This window comes from Drosophila erecta, unplaced genomic scaffold (assembly GCF_003286155.1).
Source record: "Drosophila erecta strain 14021-0224.00,06,07 unplaced genomic scaffold, DereRS2 tig00000055-arrow-pilon, whole genome shotgun sequence".
Lineage (NCBI taxonomy): Eukaryota > Metazoa > Arthropoda > Insecta > Diptera > Drosophilidae > Drosophila > Drosophila erecta.
The window spans coordinates 14,796,510-14,819,963 of record NW_020825200.1 but is presented as its reverse complement, the minus strand read 5'-3'; the positions used below and the strand labels follow the sequence as shown (position 1 = coordinate 14,819,963).

At 42.8% G+C, this 23,454-nt stretch overlaps 2 protein-coding genes across 3 annotated transcripts in view; one reads left to right on the top strand and one right to left on the bottom strand.

Annotated features, from left to right (window-relative positions):
• Positions 1-23,454, bottom strand: part of LOC6543411 — a 37,086-nt gene that overhangs the window by 12,101 nt on the left and 1,531 nt on the right. The window contains exon 2 of the mRNA XM_001969861.3: positions 22,045-22,325. Coding sequence (XP_001969897.2) covers positions 22,045-22,180 — 136 coding nt within the window. The 5' untranslated portion in view covers positions 22,181-22,325. The remainder of the gene's footprint in view (positions 1-22,044; positions 22,326-23,454) is intronic.
• Positions 3,444-8,340, top strand: LOC6543065. Of its 2 annotated transcripts, none has more exons than XM_026979232.1 (3): positions 3,444-3,600; positions 7,793-7,933; positions 7,995-8,340. In XM_026979232.1, exons 2-3 carry the CDS (start codon positions 7,865-7,867, stop codon positions 8,286-8,288), a joined length of 363 nt encoding a protein of 120 aa, XP_026835033.1. In that variant the 5' UTR covers positions 3,444-3,600; positions 7,793-7,864; the 3' UTR covers positions 8,289-8,340. The 2 variants fall into 2 exon arrangements, with proteins under 2 accessions (XP_026835033.1, XP_001969896.1); XM_001969860.3 differs by lacking the exon at positions 3,444-3,600 and adding an exon at positions 7,295-7,310.

Sequence of the window (23,454 nt, the reverse complement as noted above, 5' to 3'; positions counted from 1 at the left end):
GAGCATAATGGCTCATGGAGGCGAAGTGGAGCACTTCTTCGGTGGCCACTGGCTATTAGTTGCCAAGAGTTATGGGTTCTCGCAAGAATTTGCGTGTACGCTTTTTGAAAAATTACAGAAAATACTCGTATTGATACGAACTGAACCAGAAACAGTAAAACTGCTCATGAATTAATATTATCATATTTAAATGAAGTGCAGTACTAATAATCACCTATTGAGCACATTTTTAATAGTTATGAAAGCCTTAAGTTTAATTACATTATATGAGCATAAAGCGCTGTCATTATTCCTTGAGGGATTCAAAAAACACATTGAAAAGGATTCCAGTACTTGTAATCCGGTAAATAACTATTGCCTCCAGTTAACTTTCCCAATCGCAGCCCCTGATTAGACTTTAGAAATCCCTCTGCCATCCCAATTGGTTTGAGGCCTTCTCCTTGCGCTCGCAAACTTGTCGCAAATTCGAGTTTCAATTTAATTTCATTAGCAATGCAAGGGAAGAAAGAAAAGACGATTCTGCTGCCTAGCCAAAAGTGGAAATTTGATAAAAATCAGTCTGCCATTGGTCCCAGCCATTGCAACTAAGTCTCGCACAGCTTTTTGGACACATTTCTAAGCTCAAACATTGGCACACATAAATATTTACGACTATTAGTTTTTACTCGAAGATCAAAACTTTTTCGATTTACTCGCAAGTCACTTGGACTTGGCCAAATTTGCATATCGATGTGAAGAGGCAACGGCAACAGCAAAATGTCGGAGCAGAGGCGCCAAAAAAAACAATTAAAATAAATTTTACATAAGTCTTGGCACATTGCTATTACTCTGCGTAAATGTTTTCAATATTTTATGCTAAATCTTTGCGAAAACAATTTTGCTGCACGACTTGAGTTTGGGGCAAAAATGCAAATTGCAAATTAAAAGCCAAAAGAGAGCACTTGAAGCATGAAGTTCCGACTTGAAGCCTTGTAAATCACCAGACCCAAGAAAAGATACATCCACGTACACCATCGTCCACCATCAGCCCGAAAAGGTTCCCAAGCCCGAATATGTCCTGTTCTGTGTACGAGTATGTAGGCAGTCCTTTCGCCTGGATATTTATTATTTATGTAGCTCAACTAAACGTTTTGCCGCAGGAATTATGGCATAATATGTCAAAAGGCAAGCAACCCAGCCCCACGCCTTGAATAACAAAGAACGAGGGCCTCTTTGGGGATCCACTCACTCCAATGGGTGAATACTCTTTCTCGGAAGGCAAGGGTTCTAGTAAGCTTCTAATTGGTGACCCGAAACCAAAAGCACGCCAAGAAAGCACGAGAAAGTGAAAAGTCTCACATTACCAGTTACCATTGGGCCGAAACGGAACCAATGCTAAATAAATATTAAGCCGACTGCCTCGCAGGGGCCATCACTTCGCTGCTAAGCCGCCTGGCAGTCGAAAAACTCTATAAATTTTAAAGCCGCTATTAGCCGAGACTTAGTAGCCCTAATAGCAGCAACATCCCCAGCAACAATTCATAAATGCCAACGGAGGGCGTGGAAAGTGGATTTTTGTTGTGTGCCACGAATTGAAATGTGTTAAACATCTAGCGTCTGTCCAGTGGCTTCGCTATAAGCTCCTTAACTTGCGCCCAGCTTTAATCAAACGATTTGGAGGCAGCATTTGAGGTGCAGAAAAAGTTTGCATTTATTATGTGTGCGGTATTGGGAAGAACTTTCCTAGGCGCTGGCAAAGTTTTAGTTCCCCGCAAAAGTTGTGAAAGAGCGCAGAAGTCGGCAAAACTTCCCGGCCATTTAAATCATCGCCTGCCAGGAGCACAGAGACGCACAATTGAAAATCGTCGGCACACCTGTACAGCCATAGGGAAAGGCAAATAAAATAAATTTACATCTCGATACTCGCACTTGTGCTGGGAAATAAATGGCGTAAAGAGATGGTTCTGCAGTCACTTTTGTTCAACGCCGCCTTGAGCTTCGCAGCACTTCCGGTACATCCTTGTGCTCTTTTGCTCCTGCTGGTCTTTTGGGTGAGCAAATTAATATCGGAAAGAAGGAGTTTAAGCGCACAATATTGTGCAATTCAAATATCGCAAAGTTATCACGCCGATAAGAGCCACACAAACAGAGCGAATGAATTAACATCAAATTATGATAAGAGCCAAATGAAAATAGCTGCTGGATACGAAAATGCAAGCACCTGGCAAAACATTGAAAATAGCAACTCTACCGAATTCAAATTAGAAAATACTTAAATGAAACGGAATAATCTATTCGAAGCTCTGGGATTAATTTCGTGCCATAATTGCGTGTTAATAATTTACGCATTATTAGTAAATATCTAAGCCCAAATACAACATTTAAATTAGAAAGCAGCCAATCTCCTTTGAGCTTATTCAAAGAGATTTCACCGAAGTTCTGTTGATTATAGCTTAATAATTTTGTGTTTTACAAAGTGTGTTCATATGTGTATTAGATATTTCTACTCTTTCTATGCTATTTCCTATTTGACCCAGCTTGGCTGCCATCTCTAAGTTGCAATATATCGCCAATATATTTTGGAGTATTGGCATAGGCGAGGAATAATGGCTGGCAATTTGTAGAGCCTACTTTTAGGCCCTGCCACACAATGAAATATTCTTTGGCAAGCACACGCACACACGCGTATACACACACACACTCGCACACGTGGCACACGTTGGCAAGCGTTTGTGTTTGTGTGGTCCCCTAAGCACCATCATCAGTTGCAAGTGTGAACAATAAATTGTCATCAGCGCAGCTCGGCTCGACTCGACTTTGCTTTATTTCTTTTCAGTCAGTCTGCGCTCACCGATTTATGGCGGATTTCAATTTGTGTGTGGAGACAGGCATTCCACGGCCGCTCCGCTCACATAAGTATGCTCTACAAATTGGCGCCCACACAGATACGCGCACACACTTGCGCGGAAAAAAGGAAGCGGAAGTGCTGGAAAGGCAAGTCGAGGGGGGGGGCGAAAGAAAAACATGTGAAGTTTTCGTTTGTAGCTGACATTTATTGCGCACATGGCACTTGCCATTGATTTTTTATGCGCTTTTGAAGAAGTTCGAGCCACTCGGAGGCCCGAATAAGTGTGCTACAGTTTTTCAATTTCCATTCTATTGTTGCTGTGGCTCCGATTATCAGTTGTGTGACACACTTTGCTTTATCGCATATGTCGCATATGGGCCCGCCCACTAATGTAGTGCGCTGCTGCCAAGTGCCTTTTAATACGGTTAACGTTCGGCCGGAAAACTAATAAAAGTTTGTTTTTCTTTGCCGCTCGGGGATGGCAATTTCGATGTCGATGAAGCGAGAACTCGAACGCCATTGACAGGCCAGAGTAAATAGGACTTGCAAAGTTGAATGTTGAATGTTGAATGTTGACTGGCCGGCAGTAGTAGTAGTTGCCTATGAATTTCCCATTATATTTCACTGACATTTCAAAATTGTGTTTTCGTCCAAGTTTTTGGCAACCGGAAAGAAGGGGCGGGGATCTAGCAGAAGTTACTGCGCGCATATTGAGCTTTCCAAGGGGCATACGATTCCAATCGCGGAAGTGGACTTGAACGAAAAAACATCCTGTAGGTTATTAACTTATATTCCCGAAATCGCAGCCTCGTGTTCCTTGTTTCGTAATCATGCAATAGTTTGAAAATCCTTGGTTCCTCTTTGGTTCCTTCTTTGCTTTAAACTTTATCACTATCACTTGTTTTTACCCAGTTCTTGCACATTAATGAATTTTTGTGATGCATTTACTTGCGAAGAGTAAATACAAAATGCATAATTAATCCTGTGGATATTATTCCACGATATTGTAGAGCAATCGCCTTTCATGAGCTTAGAACGCATTGCCATCATTCTCAATCCAGCCAATTTGCATCTTCCTCGCTTTTGGCGTCCCGCTCAACTAATATAAATGTATGGGCTGGGGCACCAACACAGACGCAGAAGCAGACGAATGGAAGGCAACTGGGGGCAGTCATTATGGCGGCTTTCACTTTCGCTAATGTGTTATGAGAGGCAGCGGAGAAAGTAGAAGACGCAGCGAGCCGTTTTCCGAGGGCGCAGCTCTTTGCTCGGAGGCGTGGAGAAGTGGAAAAGCGGGCTGAGTGCCAGTTAGAGTGTGTTTAAGCAAATAGGTCGGCACACACAGCCACACCAGCACCAGTACCCAAACCACTGACACACACACACACAGTCGCACTTTAACGCGCCGCAGCTTACATTGTAATCTGTGGAACGGAAAAACCACAAGGAGTAAAAGAAAAGTCGCACATCGAGGCGCTGAACTCGCAGACACCCTTTCATTTACAAAGTTTGCTTAACTAAGAAAATGCAATTGTTCTTCGTATTTAAAGCCCACCGAGAGTTGAATTGAAGAGAGTGCCTTCATTTATTATCTTAACTGATCGATTTTGTCTAAAAAAAGACAGAAAATACTTTTATTAATGTTTTTCTTATATTTTTTAACAAAGTTACAGTAGCCCTCTTTGCAAACTGAGAGTCTTGAATGAAAAAGTACAGTGAGACCCCAAAACAAATTACTTCAGCTAAGTCAAACGATTGTAGTTTTCTTCATATGTCTTAAAGCGCATTACTTGATTTTGTTATATGGCTTAGTTTATTTATAAAGCATGTTTCCAGAAATGTTCACTTTCGGAGGGTCCACTGTGCTCGCCGTTTTGAGTGTGCGTTGCAAAAGTCAAAGCAGGAATTAAACTCGAGCTTAAGGCGAAGCAAATGAATTTTTGGGAGGGGAGCGGGGAGCGGCCCCCAAGGAGCTGCAACTACCCCACGGATCTTCGCATCCGGTGGGGATAAAAGTCATCTGGGCAGGCCCCACTCACACACACACACACACACTTGTACTTAATCAGATGCGCATACACACACGCCCATTTGGGTGCGTGTGTGGGTGTGTGAGTACATTTTTGTCGTATTTACACTTATTTCATTTTGCCCAACGCTTTGTTTACTATTTGCCTTTGCTGCGGGCAGAAGCAGCACAGCTTTTCCTTTCTCCGTGACGTAAAATTTGCGTTTTCTTTGCCTTCTCCTTTTTTCCTTGGCGCCACGGAGCGTATGAGTGATTAAAAGTTTTAGCATTAAGCAAATTGCGCCTAAGCCTGGTCTTTGCCGGCCTCCCTCCCCATAAATATACTTGTAACTTGTATGTATTTCTTTTTGTAATGCCGCTGGTGGCGAATCCGTGTCGATGTTATGCTAATTATATCACGCCTCAATAAACAGCTGACAGGGAAACGTGCCGGGCCAATCATCAGAGATTTGACTTGGCCAATCTGGTTTCCCTCTGCCTTTGGCCCAAAGTCTTGGCTTCGATTTGGGCCATTCGAAGAGTTGCCGCCAATTATTATGCAACAAACAAATCTCATTTTTCCATTCGGCAGCTGTCGACTACAAGTTTTGCTAGCTGATAATTCCTGGCCAGCCCCAAAAGTTTTAAATCGATAAAAGTTTGTGCGAACCAACATCTTGAGATTTGGCGCCGTGATTTACGTGATTGAACTTTAACTCCAACCCGATTGACTGCAGCAGCTGCCCTCGCACATTTATCACCCAATTCAATTGGCTGGCATTTATTAGTTGTGATCAAAACAAGATGCTCAGTAACTCACACTGATTAAAGCCCATTTTGTATCTTAAAGGCAGCGCACTCTTCCACTCCACTTACGAAAATAACTCGACGTGTGCCAAAATACATTATCGAATCTATTACCCCAGGGATATGAGCAGTTCAGCTTTGAAGACTTCACTATAATTTACTCCCCAGACATGCATATGGTAATGGCATGCCAATCCGAAGCAGAACTACTAACTTTTATCTGATGTGTCATATGTGGGCTTGCTGATGATTCAGGGACAGGCATTCAAGTGGATAATTACATGTAATAATTGTTTCGCACACGAGAAAGAGGATGATTTGGTGCGCCCAAGGAAGATAAGCGAGGCAAGCCACCCACACTGTCGCACAGCCCATAAATAATAATTAAATGCGTGACTAATTACTTGTGTAATACTGCTATTATTAGTGCAGAGACTTTGGAAAGCCGCAGAACAAGTGGAAAACCGACGAAAGAAGGCATTCCCAATGGGCGCTAGACTTGTTAGACACGCCCACACTCGCAGACAGACAGGCGGGTCATAATGAGCTGGCAATATGTCGTGTTATCACCAGAAAAAGGAGTTGGAATTCCCCTTCTGGAGGCGGAGGCGGAGGCGGAGGCGGAGGCTGAGTGCGCTGCCTTGACGATGATTAAGTTGACAGCGACTGTCGACTTGGCTTTGGCCCGACTTGCTGCACTGGAGCAGGCGAAGTCGGCGATCGCCGCCGGCGCACAAACAACATGTGTCCTGTTCACCTCGAGGGCTCCAATGAGCCTTGATTTATTTCATTTCCCTTGCCAAAGACACAAGCAGTTGCTCCATGGCAGTTCCGGGTGCCGCAGCGTGGCTTATTTAACTTCCGTGTCTAATGGAGGCACAATTTCTTAATTATGTTAATTTGGCACACTGCGTGTTTCAGCTATTTCTGCCTTGCTGGCGGAGAATTGACTTGTGGCAATTAAATGCAGCAAGGCCTAAATACCAAATTAACCCGAGAGAACGCTATAAGTAAATATAGATACTTTACACGTGTCTAGTAACCTAACTGCTCTAATAGTAGCGGGTATACTTATTAGTCAAGCCCTGCGTATTTTCGCTTTCTGACAGCTAAATGCATTTTATAAAATTTTGCCTCAGTTTTCTTCGAATGCTGCATATTTCAACACAAAACCTGAAAATATTTCACAGCGCAAACAGCACTTGTGGCTCGGTTTTTATTTTATTCCTTAAGCAATATGAAAATAAGTTGGCAGTGAAATTCAGAAGAATTCAAGTTTTATTGGTCCGACATGCCGCTTTTCATTTTTCCCCGCATGGCATTCCCAATTCGCATTCTCTGTTTATTTGTCTAAGCGCCATTCGATGCTATCGTTTTATTTCTGATTCTGTTTACACTGGCTGACTCGAATTTCACGTGGCTATATCCATTTTATTTACTTTTCACTGCAGCAGCTTGAGCATGAAGCTCGTTTACGGTAGCTTTTCCAAACTTTTGTTTGGCATTCTTCACGTTACCCGATGCGAAAAATCAAAATTCAACCAGATAAATATGTTCTTCAAGTGTGCCCAATTTGATTCTGATTTATAGCTTGACTTTCAATTCCTTGTTTATATTCCCTGCGAGCTGGCAAAACCCATAGAACCTTACAGAAAAATGGTCTTGAGTGTAAGTAAAGCTGAGTTAAGAGGCAATTACGGGGTATTTTGTATTAGCAGAATAATTATTTGTCTCTCAGGGCAGAGTGGTATTATGTATCATAATTTAAGGCACAATTTTTGATTCCAAGTTTTCAGTTAAAGGGGATATAAGCATTTTCAGACCCATAGTTATAGTAAGTTTCTGCATTGATTCCGAAAACCTTGTTGCTCTGGGCCTGAGTTTCTCTGCGGATTTAATTACCCTTTTTAGTTTACTAACCGAGTTCTAGATGTTTGATTTGCAAAACACTTTCCAGCTGAGTAATCGCTGCCGTTTTGATTACGTGTCGAAACGCCAAACTTCAACGCAGCTCGCGGGCAAATTCAGGGGGTCGATGAGTGGCAACGAAAATAAACAAGTAAGCCCACATAGGCCGCCTCGGGGAAAGGGCTAGGTGCATGATATGAAGCGAGTCAACCCACACCATGCCTAATGTAAACAAATTGCAGGCCAATAACTGGTGACGAGCCAGTTTGTCCCAGACCTCCGACGAATCCGTATGCCAAGCTGGAATCAGCGCCATGGATAGCCTGCGATATGCGGTCGAGTTTGCCCACGATGAGAATCTGCTGGGTGGCCAATCGAAGGTGGTAGGTGCCAAGCCGATTAACCATGTCATGTCAGTGGCTAATTGGCCGACTCTGCCCGCAGAGTCACCTGTCGGGATTTCTGGCCAAGCTCACCCTTGGGACAGCCGAAGAAAGCGATGATGAGCGCCCTGAGTTGCATGGGAAACTATTACAACTGAAGCGGGAAGCGGATCTACTAGACACCCAAATTGATTCGCCCGATTATTACGCCCAGAAGGAGGAATTAATCTTCAAGGTCGTGTGCGAACTCAGAGGCATTGACCACGAGCAGTGGCTCCAGGAGGAAATGGGTCTGATGGATGACGCCGCGTTTGACGATTTTCTGCAGGATACGTTTGTTTGCGATGCAAATTGACTAGCAGCTCCTTGCGCTTAGGCTTCATTCATTTTAATAAACATTTCCATTCGGGCATCAATTTATTTCAAAAATATATCTTCAAATGAAATCAGCACATCAGACTTTCCTTAAGCCCCTCCTTTTCATTAAGCCACAGCTCAGCCCCAGGTGCCGCACAAATTGTCCTGGTTTAGTCACCAATTAATGTTTATCTGGCAAGGCATTTTAATTCGGGCTATGCCTCCAATCGCCTGCCATTCGCCATCGTTAGCTAACCCAAAGCCAAGTGAGTGCCCAAAACACAAGGGATTCCGATGTGATTCTGCATGCGGGCTGGGCTGCCTGCCGCACCTTCTGGGCCCGATATTAATTTAAACTAATGCCACAAGACAAAACACAAACAAGAGGACACAACCGAGGCATGCCACATGGCGGGGAGCAGGGTGCAGGGTGTGTAGGGTGAGTTCGCAGTCGGCTTGACGACACACTGACTTAACATGTCAGTCCGCCTGGCTGATTATTCCGTTGACAGTGGGCATATGCCGGAGCAGAAAGATTGTTGGCCCACATCGGTGGGCGGGGCTCATCAATGGCGAAGTCAATTTGGAAGTACACTGAGAGAAGCCAAGTTGATTTGAGGCAAGTTCAGTAAAATAAATTTCAGTATTTATAAGAAAATAAAATACGTATTTTCCAATTAAAATTGGAAAAGGAATTGGAAAAATTGCTGCATTTCTCCCAGTGCAGCAGCCCATGCGGGCTTGGAAACCTTTCGTAATTCGCCAGTTAAACATGACAAGGTGAAAAGTGAGTTATTTTCCACTGAAATTTCCTCAAACTGGCAGAGAGACAGCAAGTCGGAAGCGGTCTTAAGATGTCTAGGAAATTAGCCACTAAATTAGATGCCCAGCTTCATTACCATTTGGTTAAACCTGTATGCTTTGCGCATTTCAATGAACTTGTGGCCATAGGAATTTGCTCTTATTTAATTAAGCCGCCTCTTGCAGCACAAGCCGCCCATAAATTCCGATCGAATTTTAAGCAAATAAATGTAGAGCAGCAGTATCGCAAACGCCCAGGCACAGTGACATTCGAAATTAATTTTCCCTTTCGAGCTCCTTGGAAACCTAACTTGCAACCGCCTTCGTCGGCTGTCGGCTGTCGGCTGTCTGCTGTGGATAAGCCGTGTAATTAAGCAAAATTCGCCGCCATTTGGTTAGCGGTTTGGTTTTAGCTGCGTGCACGCCACTCGAAGCCCCAGCGTATTAATAACGTCAAAGTGTTGCGCATGAGAATTTATTAAGATGCCGCCCCGTTAAGAGCCGCCGCCCCCAGTTCCGCCGCCTTCTTCGCCAGCTGGGAATCCGGCTCGGCTTCAACCCGGTTCAACCAAGAACCAACCCAAGGGTTAAACCAAAGGCCAACCCAATCCAAGGCGTTCCTGGAGGCCATTGCGCCTGACGGCCTCGCGTCCATAATTTGGGTAATTTATTGAGAACACGCCGTATACGAAATATTTTAGGTTCCGCTTTTCAGCGGAAAAGCGCCAAGAATGTTACGGGAAACTAGGAAAGGGTATACCATTATACTGTACTGTCGAAAAGTAGGAAAAGGGGTCATCAATTTGTAGCCAACACAGAGTATGTAGCCAATTTAATGCACTACTCGGGTTGGGTAATTATTTTTTTCCTATGCCTAAGGTATCAATGCCCCTTTTTGTGTCCTGTACCTGCAAGAACAAACCACATCACATTGCTCTCCATTAGAAGCTGGAGTCAAACGGAAAACCTGTGTGCATTTCTGTCGGTTTTCCAGCTCTGTGAAAATCTGTGAAAATCTGTGAAAAGTCTTGCCGCAGATGCACGACTGTAAAATGTTTTATGGCATACTTGTACATTTTGCAGCAAAGTACAGATACGGATAGCGATCTGAAACTCTGCTGCTGACTGGCCTTCGGCCTTCATTGTTGGCCAAAAGGCTCTAAAACTTTTACGCCAATAAGTCACCAGACGAAAGTATCATACCGCTTTTGGGGGTGAAACAGCTGAAAAGGCCATAAAACTGTCAAAAAATCGCCGTTGAAGTTCTTTGGTCGTGTGTGCCTGGCTGTACTTAAATAAAAACATTTCATGGGGGAAAACCGTCTAACAATTGCGCGCGTGGACAAAGCTCTTAAATCATACGTTTAAAATAAGCCCCAAGCAAATTAAGGTCCCCGACCTGCTGGGAAGAAAAGAAATAATTATTTAATTATTTTATTACTTTAAGTCGCGTTACAAATGAATAGAAAGCACGCGCCAACAATTAGCATTATAAACAAAACAAAAAACGACAACCGCCTGCATAAAAAACACAAAAGGCGAGTCAACATCCGTTTACTTACTATACTTAAGTGCTGAAAACAACCGGCTAAAAGGCCATCTGGCGGTGACAGAAAGAAACTGGGGCCAATTTGATGGAGTGAAGACTCGTTGGACTTTTATAAATGGCTTTGTGATTTTGCATTGCGCACTTAAATTTGAAAAAAATGAATGGGGAATTGATATACATTTAATATTTGCAACAAAATCTTTGGTATTTTCATGTCTTAAAAACTTGTAATCGAATGGATTTTTTCAAGAAGTTTAAATGATGGTATTGTAATAACTTAATTTATTTCATATTATAAGAATTATAGGGAAATAAATATTATTCCTCTCGAAAGTGATTATTTTTGCAGTGTGCTCAGTTGGTCTGTGTTCGCTTGCAAAAATGCCACAATTGCGCTACCAAAAGGCGTTGCCGCAATTACCCAGCCATGAACGCAAACATGAACACAAAGCCAGAACTTGGCGAGTGATTCTGTGAGTGCTCGCATACTTTTTGCAGCCACTGTGTGCTGGGCTATTATGCCAGGGAGCCCCAGTCATTGCTCTGTTTCTATTTCTATTTCAATTCCAGCTCGGAATCGAGGAGGCAGTGTGTGTGATCATAATTGTGGGGCCAACGAGTGCGGCGTCGCTGGGAAATCACAAAACAAACAACAGAGTCTCTGTTCTAGGCAGTGTTTTCCCGCTTCTACGCCCAACAAATTTCCCAGTATATCCCCACACGACAATGCCTACTTAAAATGTCAGAGCTGAAAACTCTGCCGGGCTGCAGTTGAAAGTGTAATTTTTGTGGCTTGAAGGCGCTTAGTTTGCTCAACTGACAGCGTTGCATTTCATTTAAATATGTATTTTCCATTGGGTAAATGAAAATCGAAGAATTACGAGCTAAACAAATTTAAGCGGAAATGCTAAACAATCCTTACTCGACAGAAACGAGAAAAATTTCCTTGCCAAATGCATGCCGATGCTACAGGGTTAAAGTTTAAGGAAAGGGGAAGAGGTTCGAGTAAAACAAAAGAAATGTGCAGGCATTGGAATTTATTTATACGGAAAAGGACCGCATAGAAATGGCTTCAGAAATTCAAACGATAAAGGCTAAAAGTTTTCCCATGTCGCAGCTGAACCGGAAACGGAAGTCGCCTGGACGTCATGTATGCGGAAAGGTCGCCAAAGCTCATAAATATTCCTTAAGCCATGTGAATAAAAGCACATTTTTATTTATAAAGAATTTCAAAAACTGAATGTGTAGCTACTTTAATTCACATATCCAATATCCCATTGATGCAGGCTCATGTTTTACATTTTACACTGACCCCTTGAGCGCCCTAATTAAAAATATCTGTCATTATTACCAGATGAACGTTTGCAATGACCCCAGTTTTGGGGGAATCCCGATTTCATCATTACTGCATGGTCAGCAGGAGCCCAGAAAATATGGGTCAGCCAGATCTATTGCAAATGTATCAATTATGAGCAGCGTTCAATCAAACGAACCCCCGCCAAATCGACCGAAAGGCAGACAAATGGGAGCGAGTTGAATGAGCTGCTGACGGTTGAATTGGGCCTAGAAACACCCACCAAGCTGGCCAGCAATATATGTATGTGCTCACATACGCAAAAAGCTATTAATATATACCGATGCCAGCCCCGAAGTTAGAAAGCAAATCAAAGTGTGAAGGGATATCAACGCTTTGCCAAATTTGACCTTATCGGGCTCTTCTGTTGGCCAGGCCACAAGCAAATTTACTGGATGGCCGAGGCATTTTATTGTTTGGCCACAATAAAACGCCACGCAAAAGGGGGGCGGAAAATCGTTCATTATTCATTATAAGCATTCAGGCACAGCAATAATTTTCCGCAGATACACATTGTATAATATATATACACACTCGTACGTAAAAAAGAAACTCAAGTCATTTATCTTGCCGGGAATTTTCCCGTTTGGGCTGCTCGCTTGATAGTTAGAAAACGAGAAAGCCAAAAAACTCCTGCGCCGCAACTTTCATCAATCTTTCAATAATGTTTGAGGGCTCCAAAGTGCTCCAAGGGGCGAGGAATTCGGGTGGAGAGCGGAGGAGGCAGCTGGAGCAGGTGGGTAAGCACCTTTCAGTTCAGTGTCATGTAAATTTGTTTGCGCAGTTGCACGTAGCCAATAAAATACTGGGCAAATGTGTGCGGAACCGCAGGTAGGGGTCAAGAGTCTGAGCTGAAAGACATTCAAAAGTAAATAAATCATGATGGTTTTTCCCAGGTCCTTGATCTGCTTACTCGTACCGCGGCTCATCGAGGTCCTTTCTTTTATTTCACCACTTTCTTTTGAGGCTGACTTTGTGCTGGGCTTTTTGGTACAATGTCCGGCGACTTATTGATTCCACTTGGGTATCTGGTCCCTTTAAGGATCTGATGTAGCGTCCTGCTCCAGCGAAGTTAATGAAGTTATTGCTCGCCTCCTTGCCAGCAATATGTTTCCATTATGCTCAGCTGCTGGTGGAGCTGGTGCCTTTGTATTTATCTGCCGGCCACGGCAGTGAATATTATTTTAATTTATTTAATTGGCTAATGGACGAGCCAATGCAAAGCTGGTATTCTCCGAACGCTTCATTAGCCTAAGCGAAGCAGATGGCGGCATAAAAATGAAATCGTTATTTCGTTTTTGGATTGTAAACTCCGTGAGTTATGGCATTTATTTGCGCGAGCTATTATAAAGGCTCATAAAATCAACTTGTTCAAATTAATTTGAAAGAGCCAGCGCGTATTGCATAATTAATATTTTATTTTATTGACAATAATTCAGCGGAGTTACAAGAACTATATATTTATTCATTGATTTACAATTGTTCTATGCGACATTAGGTTGATTAGGAGCGAATTCCTTTCCGCTTTTTCACAGCTTCTCCGATCGCTCTGTTCATTCTGAAATGCCTCCAGGGTAAGAGCATTCGATTCGGTTTTCTTGGGTGCGCATCGTTGATGCCACCTAACCAAATGCGTATGGATTTCATGCCAGAGGATCGGGAAACGAGTCCACCAGGCGGTCTTTCCACGGAAATTAAGTTCTCAATGTACTCCAGGAATATTTGAGACGAACGATTCATGGCGACGGACGGGGAACAAATGTGAAAATCCCAGGGAAACTGCTGAATTTATACAAACAGTCGGCCGATATGAGGAAATCGGTTGCACACCTTGTGATTGTTCAAGACTTCTGCTTTCTGCTTAACCATATATCACCCATCACAGCATTGGAATTATACGAAACACTGCACTCAGCACATAAGATCAACAATCACATAAGCTGTAGAATCAGCTGAAAACCTGCCACAAAAACCGCGTCAAATTTTCGAAATCTGACATACGGAAATGTGTCATTGCTAAATTAGGTTTTGTTCAGTAGGTCGTCGAAATTTGATCAAGGATGGGCAACACAGTGTCGTCAATTCTGCGCAAGGGTTCGCATTTTTCGGTGGACAGGAGGAGGAGCAGTAGAATGGCAGTGGCAATGGGTCGTTGGCTGAGGACGTATAATTCAAGTCTGGGCGTGTGCATTCGACCCATTAGGCCGCACTACGGACGCAGTGCTCCGGATGGCAAGTGCATGGATGTCCTGGCGGAGCTGCTCAAGGATGCAACCGGCAGGTCGGAGCTGGACGAACTGCTGCTGCTGGTTGCGCCCGGAAGCCACTCGCAGTCGCACAAGATTCACTTCTTCGAGCAGGAGACGTACAACCATCTCGGCATGCTGGCCACCACGGCATCGGAGGTGGACATTCTGAAGCAGCACGAGGATGTGTTCAAGTACAAGCTCAAATTTACCAATGAGTACTGCTGCGTGGAGCGAATGACCAGCGGCAGGGAAGCCATCTCGCGACTCTTCGATCGGAGTTGCGGTGGCATGGACACCAAGGAGCATCCGCTGTTTGACGGCTCCCTGAACTTCAGTTACTCTTCTGCCGTTGCTCCCAAGGAGTACGGCAGTATTGGGATCCAGGTGCAGCTGAGCAAGCCGCAGATCCGGGCTTTGTTGAAACCAAAGATACCTGTTCACCTGCGAAATCTGGAAAACATACGGCGATTGAAAAATATTTTGTCCATGAGGAACTTCAAGAAGAGGCCCCGAATGTTCCTGTAGCGGCTGGTTTTGAACGTAGAATCTGGAAAACGTGACTTTTTCACTGTATTTTCAAGGACAGCTTTGTATTTTGTGAAATGTATAAAACAATTATAAGCGAGCTGTGAGCACACATATATAAAACAAGCTTAATTTTTTCTGAAACGGCTATCAACGGAAATTGAGAATACATTTTTAGACTAGGCATACCATTTCAACATTAAATGAAAAACCTGCTCCTGTTTCTCTATTTATGGCGAACTTTCCACTCTTGTCCTGCAGCGAATTTGTGGCTCTTCCGCGCATTTCCCACATTTTGACAGCTTTTCAGCCGAAAACACCATGGCGAAGCTTATGAAAATTGCAGTCGAACGGTGCAATCCACTAATCCTGCCCGGCGGATTCGCTCCCTTGGGTTAATGGCCAGATTGAACTGCACCATGTGCCTGCCGCTCAACAATGCAACCAATTTCCAGCCAGCATTTTGGCGAAATATCTGGGTCCTGTCAGGAACCCCAAATGTTCGTAGCAATCGAAGCCCTACCACTTCCACGTTAATTTGCATTTAATTATGCAGCCAGGTTGATTAGCGTGATTGGAGCACACACAGCATCGCAACAATGGAGTTTTGGCCAAATAGGAGCATGAACTGTAGCTCCAATTGGCGCTACTACTACCTAAAATTGACTACAAACTAAGTTAAGATCAACTGCACTTGCGGTTATTGCTGATTAAAGCACTACTCAGGAAAATGTAATGCTAACTTGAGCAGCAATAAACAAAAAGCATAACTAAAAAGTAACTATCAAAAGTAACCATCATTACCATAATGTTTGGATAGAAAAGTGATAACAGGAAAGAACTGCTGCATGTATAGAAGTGGAAACTTATTTGTAAAACTAGAACATCAATAAGCTTGCAAGTGTCGAATGAAGACACTTTCCAGGCAGCGATGAAAATGGCGAGTCCGTGTTGCACAAACAAGCGCAGCTTGCTCGTCTCTAATTATATTTCTTTGCTCGTGCAACTTGTTGCAGCTGGTAAATGGCAAAACAAGCGAAAGAAAAGACCAACTTCCGATGCATTCCTCCGAGCTTGGGAACTGGGAACTGGGAACTGGGATCTGTAATCGAGACCTGAGGAGCATAAACTGCAAATTAAGCAAGGCACGTAACAAAAGTTGAGTCCCCGGAACAGCAGAGCTGAGTATGGCACGTAGTCATACATATGGATATCTAAACCAAGTCATCTGGCTGGCGCCCAGTTAACCAGCTGCCTTCTAGAGTTTCCCGCAGCTCTTCTCGATTCCGCTTCCGGTTTGGGGGCCAACGGAAATCATTCTGCTGTGAACTTGCCTCCCCCATTTGCCACGAAGTGTGGAGTGTGTGCTGTCATATGAGCTTAGTTCTCACTGGAGAACTCCACTGCTACTGGCTTGTTTGTTTTGCAGGGCAACTAATGAGGCGCATATTGCTTAAGTGTTGCTCAATTACATTGAGTGCTAAGACGCCTTTGACGTTTGAGGTACTTGCCACGCAAAACTGTTTGTGCTCAGTGGTTTAGCCACACATCTTAACTTCGAAATGAAGCAATAAAGGCGCAGAAATTTTGAAATTTTCAGCAATGAACAGTGCTCACTGCCTAGCAACTTTGACAGAACTTCCTGTATTCGTCAGCCGCCAATTCACTCGTCAGAACTTTCACTCCAAAAAACTAACACACCAGCCAAAAATGGCTTTTAATTGATTGGCCCAAAGAAAACTTCCGAGGAATTGGCAACATCCGACAGGCAAGTAATCGAAAAGAAAATATAAACGCAAAACAGTACTACAAAGCACCAGAAAAAAGAACATTTCTTGGGTACATATGAATCTTATTGAATTTGAGGACCACACTCACATTTAAGTCGAATTAACGTGGTGCAAAATCAAACTCAGAACATTTATACAGCTTGAAATTCTTTCATAAGTACTTTTCGTTTCATCTGCCTGTGCATTTTAAATGTTGACAGTGGCGACATGCAAACAAAGTTTTCCTTTTAAATTGCTCGGCGACTGCAAAATGATTGCACTTCCAGATATTGAAAAAAGTTGCCCAATTGATGGCAAGAGTTTTGTATAACTTTCGCCTTTCGTGCATAAAAAATAAGGCATATTAAGTGAAATGCAATAAGTAACCGAAGTGGACTAGCAAATGGTCATGTAGTTAATTGAACTAATAGAATGAAGAAGCGCTCTTATACATTTTAATTTTTTCATGAAGCTGCTTAACGCACCTGCCACGAATTTTGTCTGCAAAGTTTGTATTCATTTAGTTTGAGTTTATTTTGCCAAAAAATATTCGAAAATAATGACAAACTTTCCGGCCGTGTTAATTGAAAAGCGTCTGCCAACTTTCCAACAATACGCGTCAAATGAGACCAGAACAATCAGGTGGCTCAGACAGATGTAGAAGGCCCATAGAGGTTCTGTCAGATCCAATTTATTGTGTTGAGGGCTGGGTTATGATGGCTCAGGATGGGCTGCGATGGGTTACGATGGGTTAGGATGGGTTAGGATGACGGAGGATGGGTTGGGATGGAGTGGTATGTCAGCGGCACTGCGAGGCGCGTTCAATCACAATTCTAATTACCAAGCTCCCCGAGGTAATTAACTTTGCATGCATTACACAAATTACGCAAACAGTGCGAGTGCGTCGCACCGAAAGCTTTATCAACTCAATTACGAACGAAGGGGGTTCCCCTCCATTGGCTCAGCTCCTTCCCTGCGTCCTTCGTCCTTCGTCCTTGGTCCTTCGTCCTGCCGTGGCCTGAAAGTGTCACAGAGATGCTTTGCACAGATAAACAACAAATAAGCATTGTTTGTAATTTAGCGAAATTGTTGTTGCTGCTGCAGCCTCTCCTCTGTGCTCCGCCAGGATCCCTTCGCGATTGCCCAACCCACCATTTCCCAAGCCACTGCCACCGCCAGGAGCTCCCTTATCAGCCGACTACAATCGGGAGTGTGGAGCGTGGTGATGGCCGATGGGACCGTCAAAAGGTTACTGCTAGTTTGGAGCACTTCGGGTACAGTGGGCACTGCCATCAATGGGCTATTCCCATGTAGTGTATTTAATTTCTCTCCAAGTCCCTTTGCAAATGAACATTATTCTCGTTTTGTAATAATATACATAAAATATATGAAAAATACCGTGCTTTTCTACTTTATAATGGATGACTTTAGATCGTAACTATTAGAATGACTTAAGCGAAGTGCTAGTATTAAATTATTTGGTAATATATTATGTATTGAGTGCTCACTGTTGCAGCGCGTGTGTGGAGCTATTTTCCTGCCGTTTGTAGTTGGTTTGTTTGCTCCTGGGTCTTTCACACTCTGCCCTTCTAGTTTTAAGCCCAGTATCGCATTGCAGTAGCGTCTAAATAGTCTGTGGAAACTCTGTGATGGGGAAATGTATCCGAGTGCTTGTGAAACGATAGGTGTAACGTGGTTTTTGCTGCTGTGGGCGTGGCAACAACTTGCTTGACAGTTTAGCATAATTTCAAAGTCGTAACTTTTCTTTAACATACGAGTATATACGCGTAATTCAATGACATATTGTTACACACAAATAATAAAGAATGAATATATTTCGTGTAAAAAGCGACCGATATTAAAATGAAAGCTCAAAAAACGTTCATTTAACTTGGGTATGCAAAACACTAAACTAAGTCTAGACCCGACATAAACCCACATATCTTGCCAAACACAGCCAAAAACTCCGAGCAAAACTAAACAAAAAGTAGCAACAAAAGTGAGAAAAACGGAAATAAATCTAACAGAACGGCTTTGGTAGGCGACTTTCGCCCCAAACCCCCAACAAAGCCCCCGAAAATTTATACCATGTGCAGATGTGTGCCTTGGTTTTTGATTTCTTTTTGGCCTATTGTCACAAACACCACAAGCCTCTACATTGTATATTTGTAAGTTAAGGGCCATATATGTGCATCGCCGCTTACATATGTCAACTTTTGTGCCTCGTAAGGGTAATGTTTTCGCAGTGGAAAAGATGTCCTGCGGATTTGGACGCACCACAAGGCAGTCCAGGAACTAAGTGGTTAACTCAAACCGGTGGAACAATATCCTAGTTTCCCAATTTTTTACAAGTATTTTTATTGCAATATTACAAGAGCAAGTCAAGTGAATTTGCATGCACTTAAAGCAAGAAAATTCCATGCAAGTAAAAGCATTTCTTGAATAACATTTCACAATACAGGTATATAACATGAATACTATGAATATAAATTCCTAGAAATGTCGCGGCAAATGACACCAGCAAATCAGTATACCCAATGCCACACAAAAGGGGCAGAACTCACAACAAATAAAGTTTGTGGATTTTTGTTTTAGACGCTTTAGGTGAATGGCACCCCAAGCTAATATTTTTTGCCCGGAATTTATGTCCAACGATTATTTCAGCTGAACGAATACAACGCACTCCAGCGACCGCAGAACAAAATCATTATTTACACATGTCTCGAAATTGGTTTTAGTCTAGTACACGAGTGAATGGACTTCATCGTAATTGAGCAAATACTAATCGTTAGGTCCTTCTTATTACATTTCAATTACCGCTGAACATAGAATCAGCTCTTCTTATAAATATTTTAAGTATTTAACAAGTATTATAAGTATTGAGTCTATCCTTTGGCCCAATAAATATTTCTACTCGAAACCTATAATATTTTTTGGCCGAATCAAATCATTTTTGAACCCAGTTGCATACGGCGTTGCAGGATGAGCACATCCTGCTTATCTGCATCTGACTGCAGCCGCATAGCTGCGATATCTGCCACATGTGCAACTCGCATTTGTTTCTGGCCCAGGAACATGGCATCCGTTTGTTTTTGCCCTACGTTAAGTCATTCAAATTAGATTGCATTTCGGCCAACGTGCTTGGCATATTAGCCGGAATTAAATGCAATATCTGTCCAGAGAACAGGAGCTGTACCACATCATCAGTTCCGTTCCCAAATGATATTTTGAAGAGGATGTTTGGTGGTTGCTAACAAACTGATATTTTTAACTAATGGTGGAGGAAGTACAACCGCTTCAGTAAGTACATCATAACACATTGGTAAGTAAACATGAAAAACATCTGGGCTGACCTAAAAAAATGCGGCGAGCAATTGTAGGGGCAGGACTACGCCACAATTCAACACAAAGGACATGCAGCCATGATTTTTATGAGCTTGTATTTATATGGTTTCCTTATATCCACGCCGTAATAGCCAAGGGTCCTGATTGCAGGGCAACAGCCACACAACAATGGCATGGAGTTGGGCCCAACCAAAGTGGAATATCGGATGGGAAATAAAATTGCTTTCTCGTGCACATGTACGTCTGTGCGATTGTTCTCGAAGCCACCTTACCAGGAAATTTATGATTATTAAATAGCATTCATTTGTATTCTTGACGGAATAATTAACCATGGTTACTTGCTCGTTTTCCCATTCGAAGGGAAAGGAGTGCAACTAGCTAAAATCAATAGCAACTAAGTTTAATGATTGCTTATTTCGTCATTAATTTAATTCTGTATTACTCGCGACTCCATTGAAAACTGAGTTATTTTGTAAAACACAGTTGTAAAAGCAGCTTAAAATGACTTCCTGTAATAGCACTTAAAAACATACTGCATGAAAACACCTTTTATTAACATTTTTATGCCCCTTCTTAAACGAGGCAACAATAGTCACAATCGCCACTCTTTAATCTGCTTTGTTGCTACAAAATAATCGTAACTTTTATTAATTGGCACGACAACTGCCTGAGCGGAATTTTGAATTTTAAACAAATTCCCCTTGATGGTTTCAGGATTTCAAACAAATTCGAGTTTAATTGTGCGGCCAGCCTGTGGGACAATAAAATCATTTTACGATCATTTTCCTGCTTCCCGCATTTCTTTATCGCTCTGGCCAAGTCGCAGTTGAACAGCAGGGAAGTCAGAGTTGATTTTTCCGGACTCCTCAGCCGGGTCCTGCAGTCCTTCGGGAGTGGAGGCACCCTCGCATCCTGCCCATCCTCGCCTGCACTTCCTTCGACTTTCTTGTCTGCACTTTGCGGCTGACTTTTGCCCAAAACACGACAAGGTGTGGAACAGCCGGCGGAGTTCCCTTATGACGGGTTTTTCCCTCTGGTATTGCCCACATCACCGAGTCAGCAGCCGAGAAAAGTCAATAGCCATCCGGCAGATGCAGAAGGAAAAGCAGAAGCTTTCTACGTGTAGAAAGGGAAAAACTCTGGCAACAGAAAAGCTAGCACAAGTGCAGGTGGCTAACAAATAAAGCAATTGTTTCTTTTCTGGCTTTATTGGGCCGATTGAAATGGAGAAGTGAGGCGAGCATCCAAGGAGTCTGAGGCAAAGCACTTTAAACTACAATTGCAATGCATTTACGACTCAACTATTGCCAAGGCAACAGGATACATGAGTTGCTGTATAGAAATGTTTTAAAAATTAATATTTTTCCATTGGCAATGCAACATTTCACTTTAAGTCCCCACAAATGGCACAGCAATTTGTTGCGTGTTTTCCGGTGCAGAATGTGAGCAACATGGCCCATTAATGTCTAGCATAAGCATAAAAATCCATGGTGCGTTGGCCTCCTCCCCTGAAAGCCACAAGCACAACAGCGTTCGGAACTCAGACCCATCTCCCATCCTCCAAAACGGAGCCGAAGGATGTGCTCCGGCTGGGTGCCTGCAGATTAGGATGAAGGTCACGCTGGCTGGTCGGTGTCTCCTGGCAGAGTACTCACGCTGCTCTTGGCCATGATTTAATTAAAGTCTACATGTGCTAAGTAGATCTTATTCTTTGCTCGCTCATTTGGTTTATTTGCCTATTTTCCCGAGTCCTCTGTTTCGCCTGCTGGCCATAATTGATTTAGGCATTTACCGCATTAGGCCAAAAAGGTGCTCATACACTAGGAATTAAGTCAGGAAGAGCATGGCGGATATACCATACTTGTATTTGATTTGGCAAGCAACATTAAGTCAGTTCTCAATAGTAACTTTTCTGGATATACATTATTCTATTTACCGACTGCCTCATACGAAATGAAGTCCCCTAATTAACTTGTGCCTTCTCGATAGCCAATTCTGGCTCACAATTGTGAGTGTATCTAATTGTTATAAACCTATGGGTTCTGGGCATTGTTAATTTATAGCACAAGCCATACTGCATGTCACAGAGAAGGGCTTTAAATACGCTTTTAAATGTGCATTATTGAATTATACGTGTGTGAATACGAGTGAGAGCTACTTACACAAGGATTTGGCAGCAGGATGCTCTTGGATGGCAGGACTCAAGTGTTGTTGCATTGTCCAGGCTCTCGAAATGCTTATCATTATTACGAGGATTGGCGTTGCGATGCAACCGAAGCACTTCCCCTCCGTAGCCATGGTCCTGCGAGCCGGATTTTACTTACTTATATTGGTTCACACCTCAAAGGCGGTTGGATGAGTGTTAGTTAGCCGCACAACTTTGGGTATTTTTGTTTACATTACTGCTAGTGGCTTGGTTCCTCAATCGTTTTTGAAGTGCATTCTGTAAGGAGAGGGAGGATACATTTTCATTAGCGCTATTATGGGTGAAACATCAATTAAGAGCTCTTGAAATGAATTAATTTGAGGTTTTGCAGCTATGCCAAATCTCCAAAATAAATGATTTTATGATTATTTAATAGTTATATGTATCTTACAGAATCAAGTTAAGAATTGGCATGTGCAAAACAACTTCTTCCATCGCATTCCATGTTCGAATTTAACAGCAGCAAATATTGATATAAGGCGCAGTTCTTTACTATAAATGTCCCTCATTCACATTTCACGCATTTATCAGCTATCAAATTGTTGCGGCATTCATTTATTTTCCCTGCAGCAGAAAGTGTGCGTTTGTGTTTGTTAAGCCCCCATATTTTGTCTGTAGTGGCAAGTTGCTTATCGCCACCATGTCAGAGGAGCCGCTTTTACCATCGCAATTATATTTACATCCCGCAAGCCGCACTCAAATAGTTTTTTATTTGGCCATAAAACACATAAATTGGGCAGCTGAAAGGTGTGCGGGGCTAGCCTTGATCAGTCACCAAATGTGCAAAGGCCAACAGCCAGTTAATATGTTAATTTTTACACGAACTGCGCTTTGTTGCACATGAAGTGCTCCACGAACATTCCAAGAGATATGGTATTCAATAAATAGCGGCTCCATGTCCTTCGACCCTTCAGGTCATCGCAGGACTTTAATGATTTCATCCGCTGGCGGGGATCGGTAATGAGCTCTTGGTTGTTGGTTGTTGCGTTGCCAGTCAAACAATGCTGACCAAATTAACAAGGAATCAGCTTAAATTGCGCACGGCAGTTGTCATTTCATCGATGGTTAATTGAATCTAGTGCTTTTCGGATGATTTAATGCAAACCTAACTCCATTTTCATCGCGATTATGATGTTCATAATTTATGATGTTCAGCCAACCAATTTAAAGTGCCACAAAATAGTCTGCTGGTCACTTATATGGTGAAGTCACTCAAATTCACGTAAATCCACTTATCAAGTTTAGCGTCTGGCTTTTGTCTTCCGTTGTGTACTTCAGGCATAAATGCAAGTTAATTAAACAAACCTGGTTGCACATTAATCACCTGGACAGCGGCCAAAAAGCCACAAAAGCACCTGGAGACGAC

Excerpts from the sequence above, each read along its gene's own strand:
- LOC6543065 (XM_026979232.1), top strand. The coding sequence starts at position 7,865 with ATGGATAGCCTGCGATATGCGGTCGAGTTTGCCCACGATGAGAATCTG. Across the intron at positions 7,934-7,994 it reads TGGGTGGCCAATCGAAGGTG|AGTCACCTGTCGGGATTTCT; the intron begins GTAGGTGCCAAG and ends CTCTGCCCGCAG.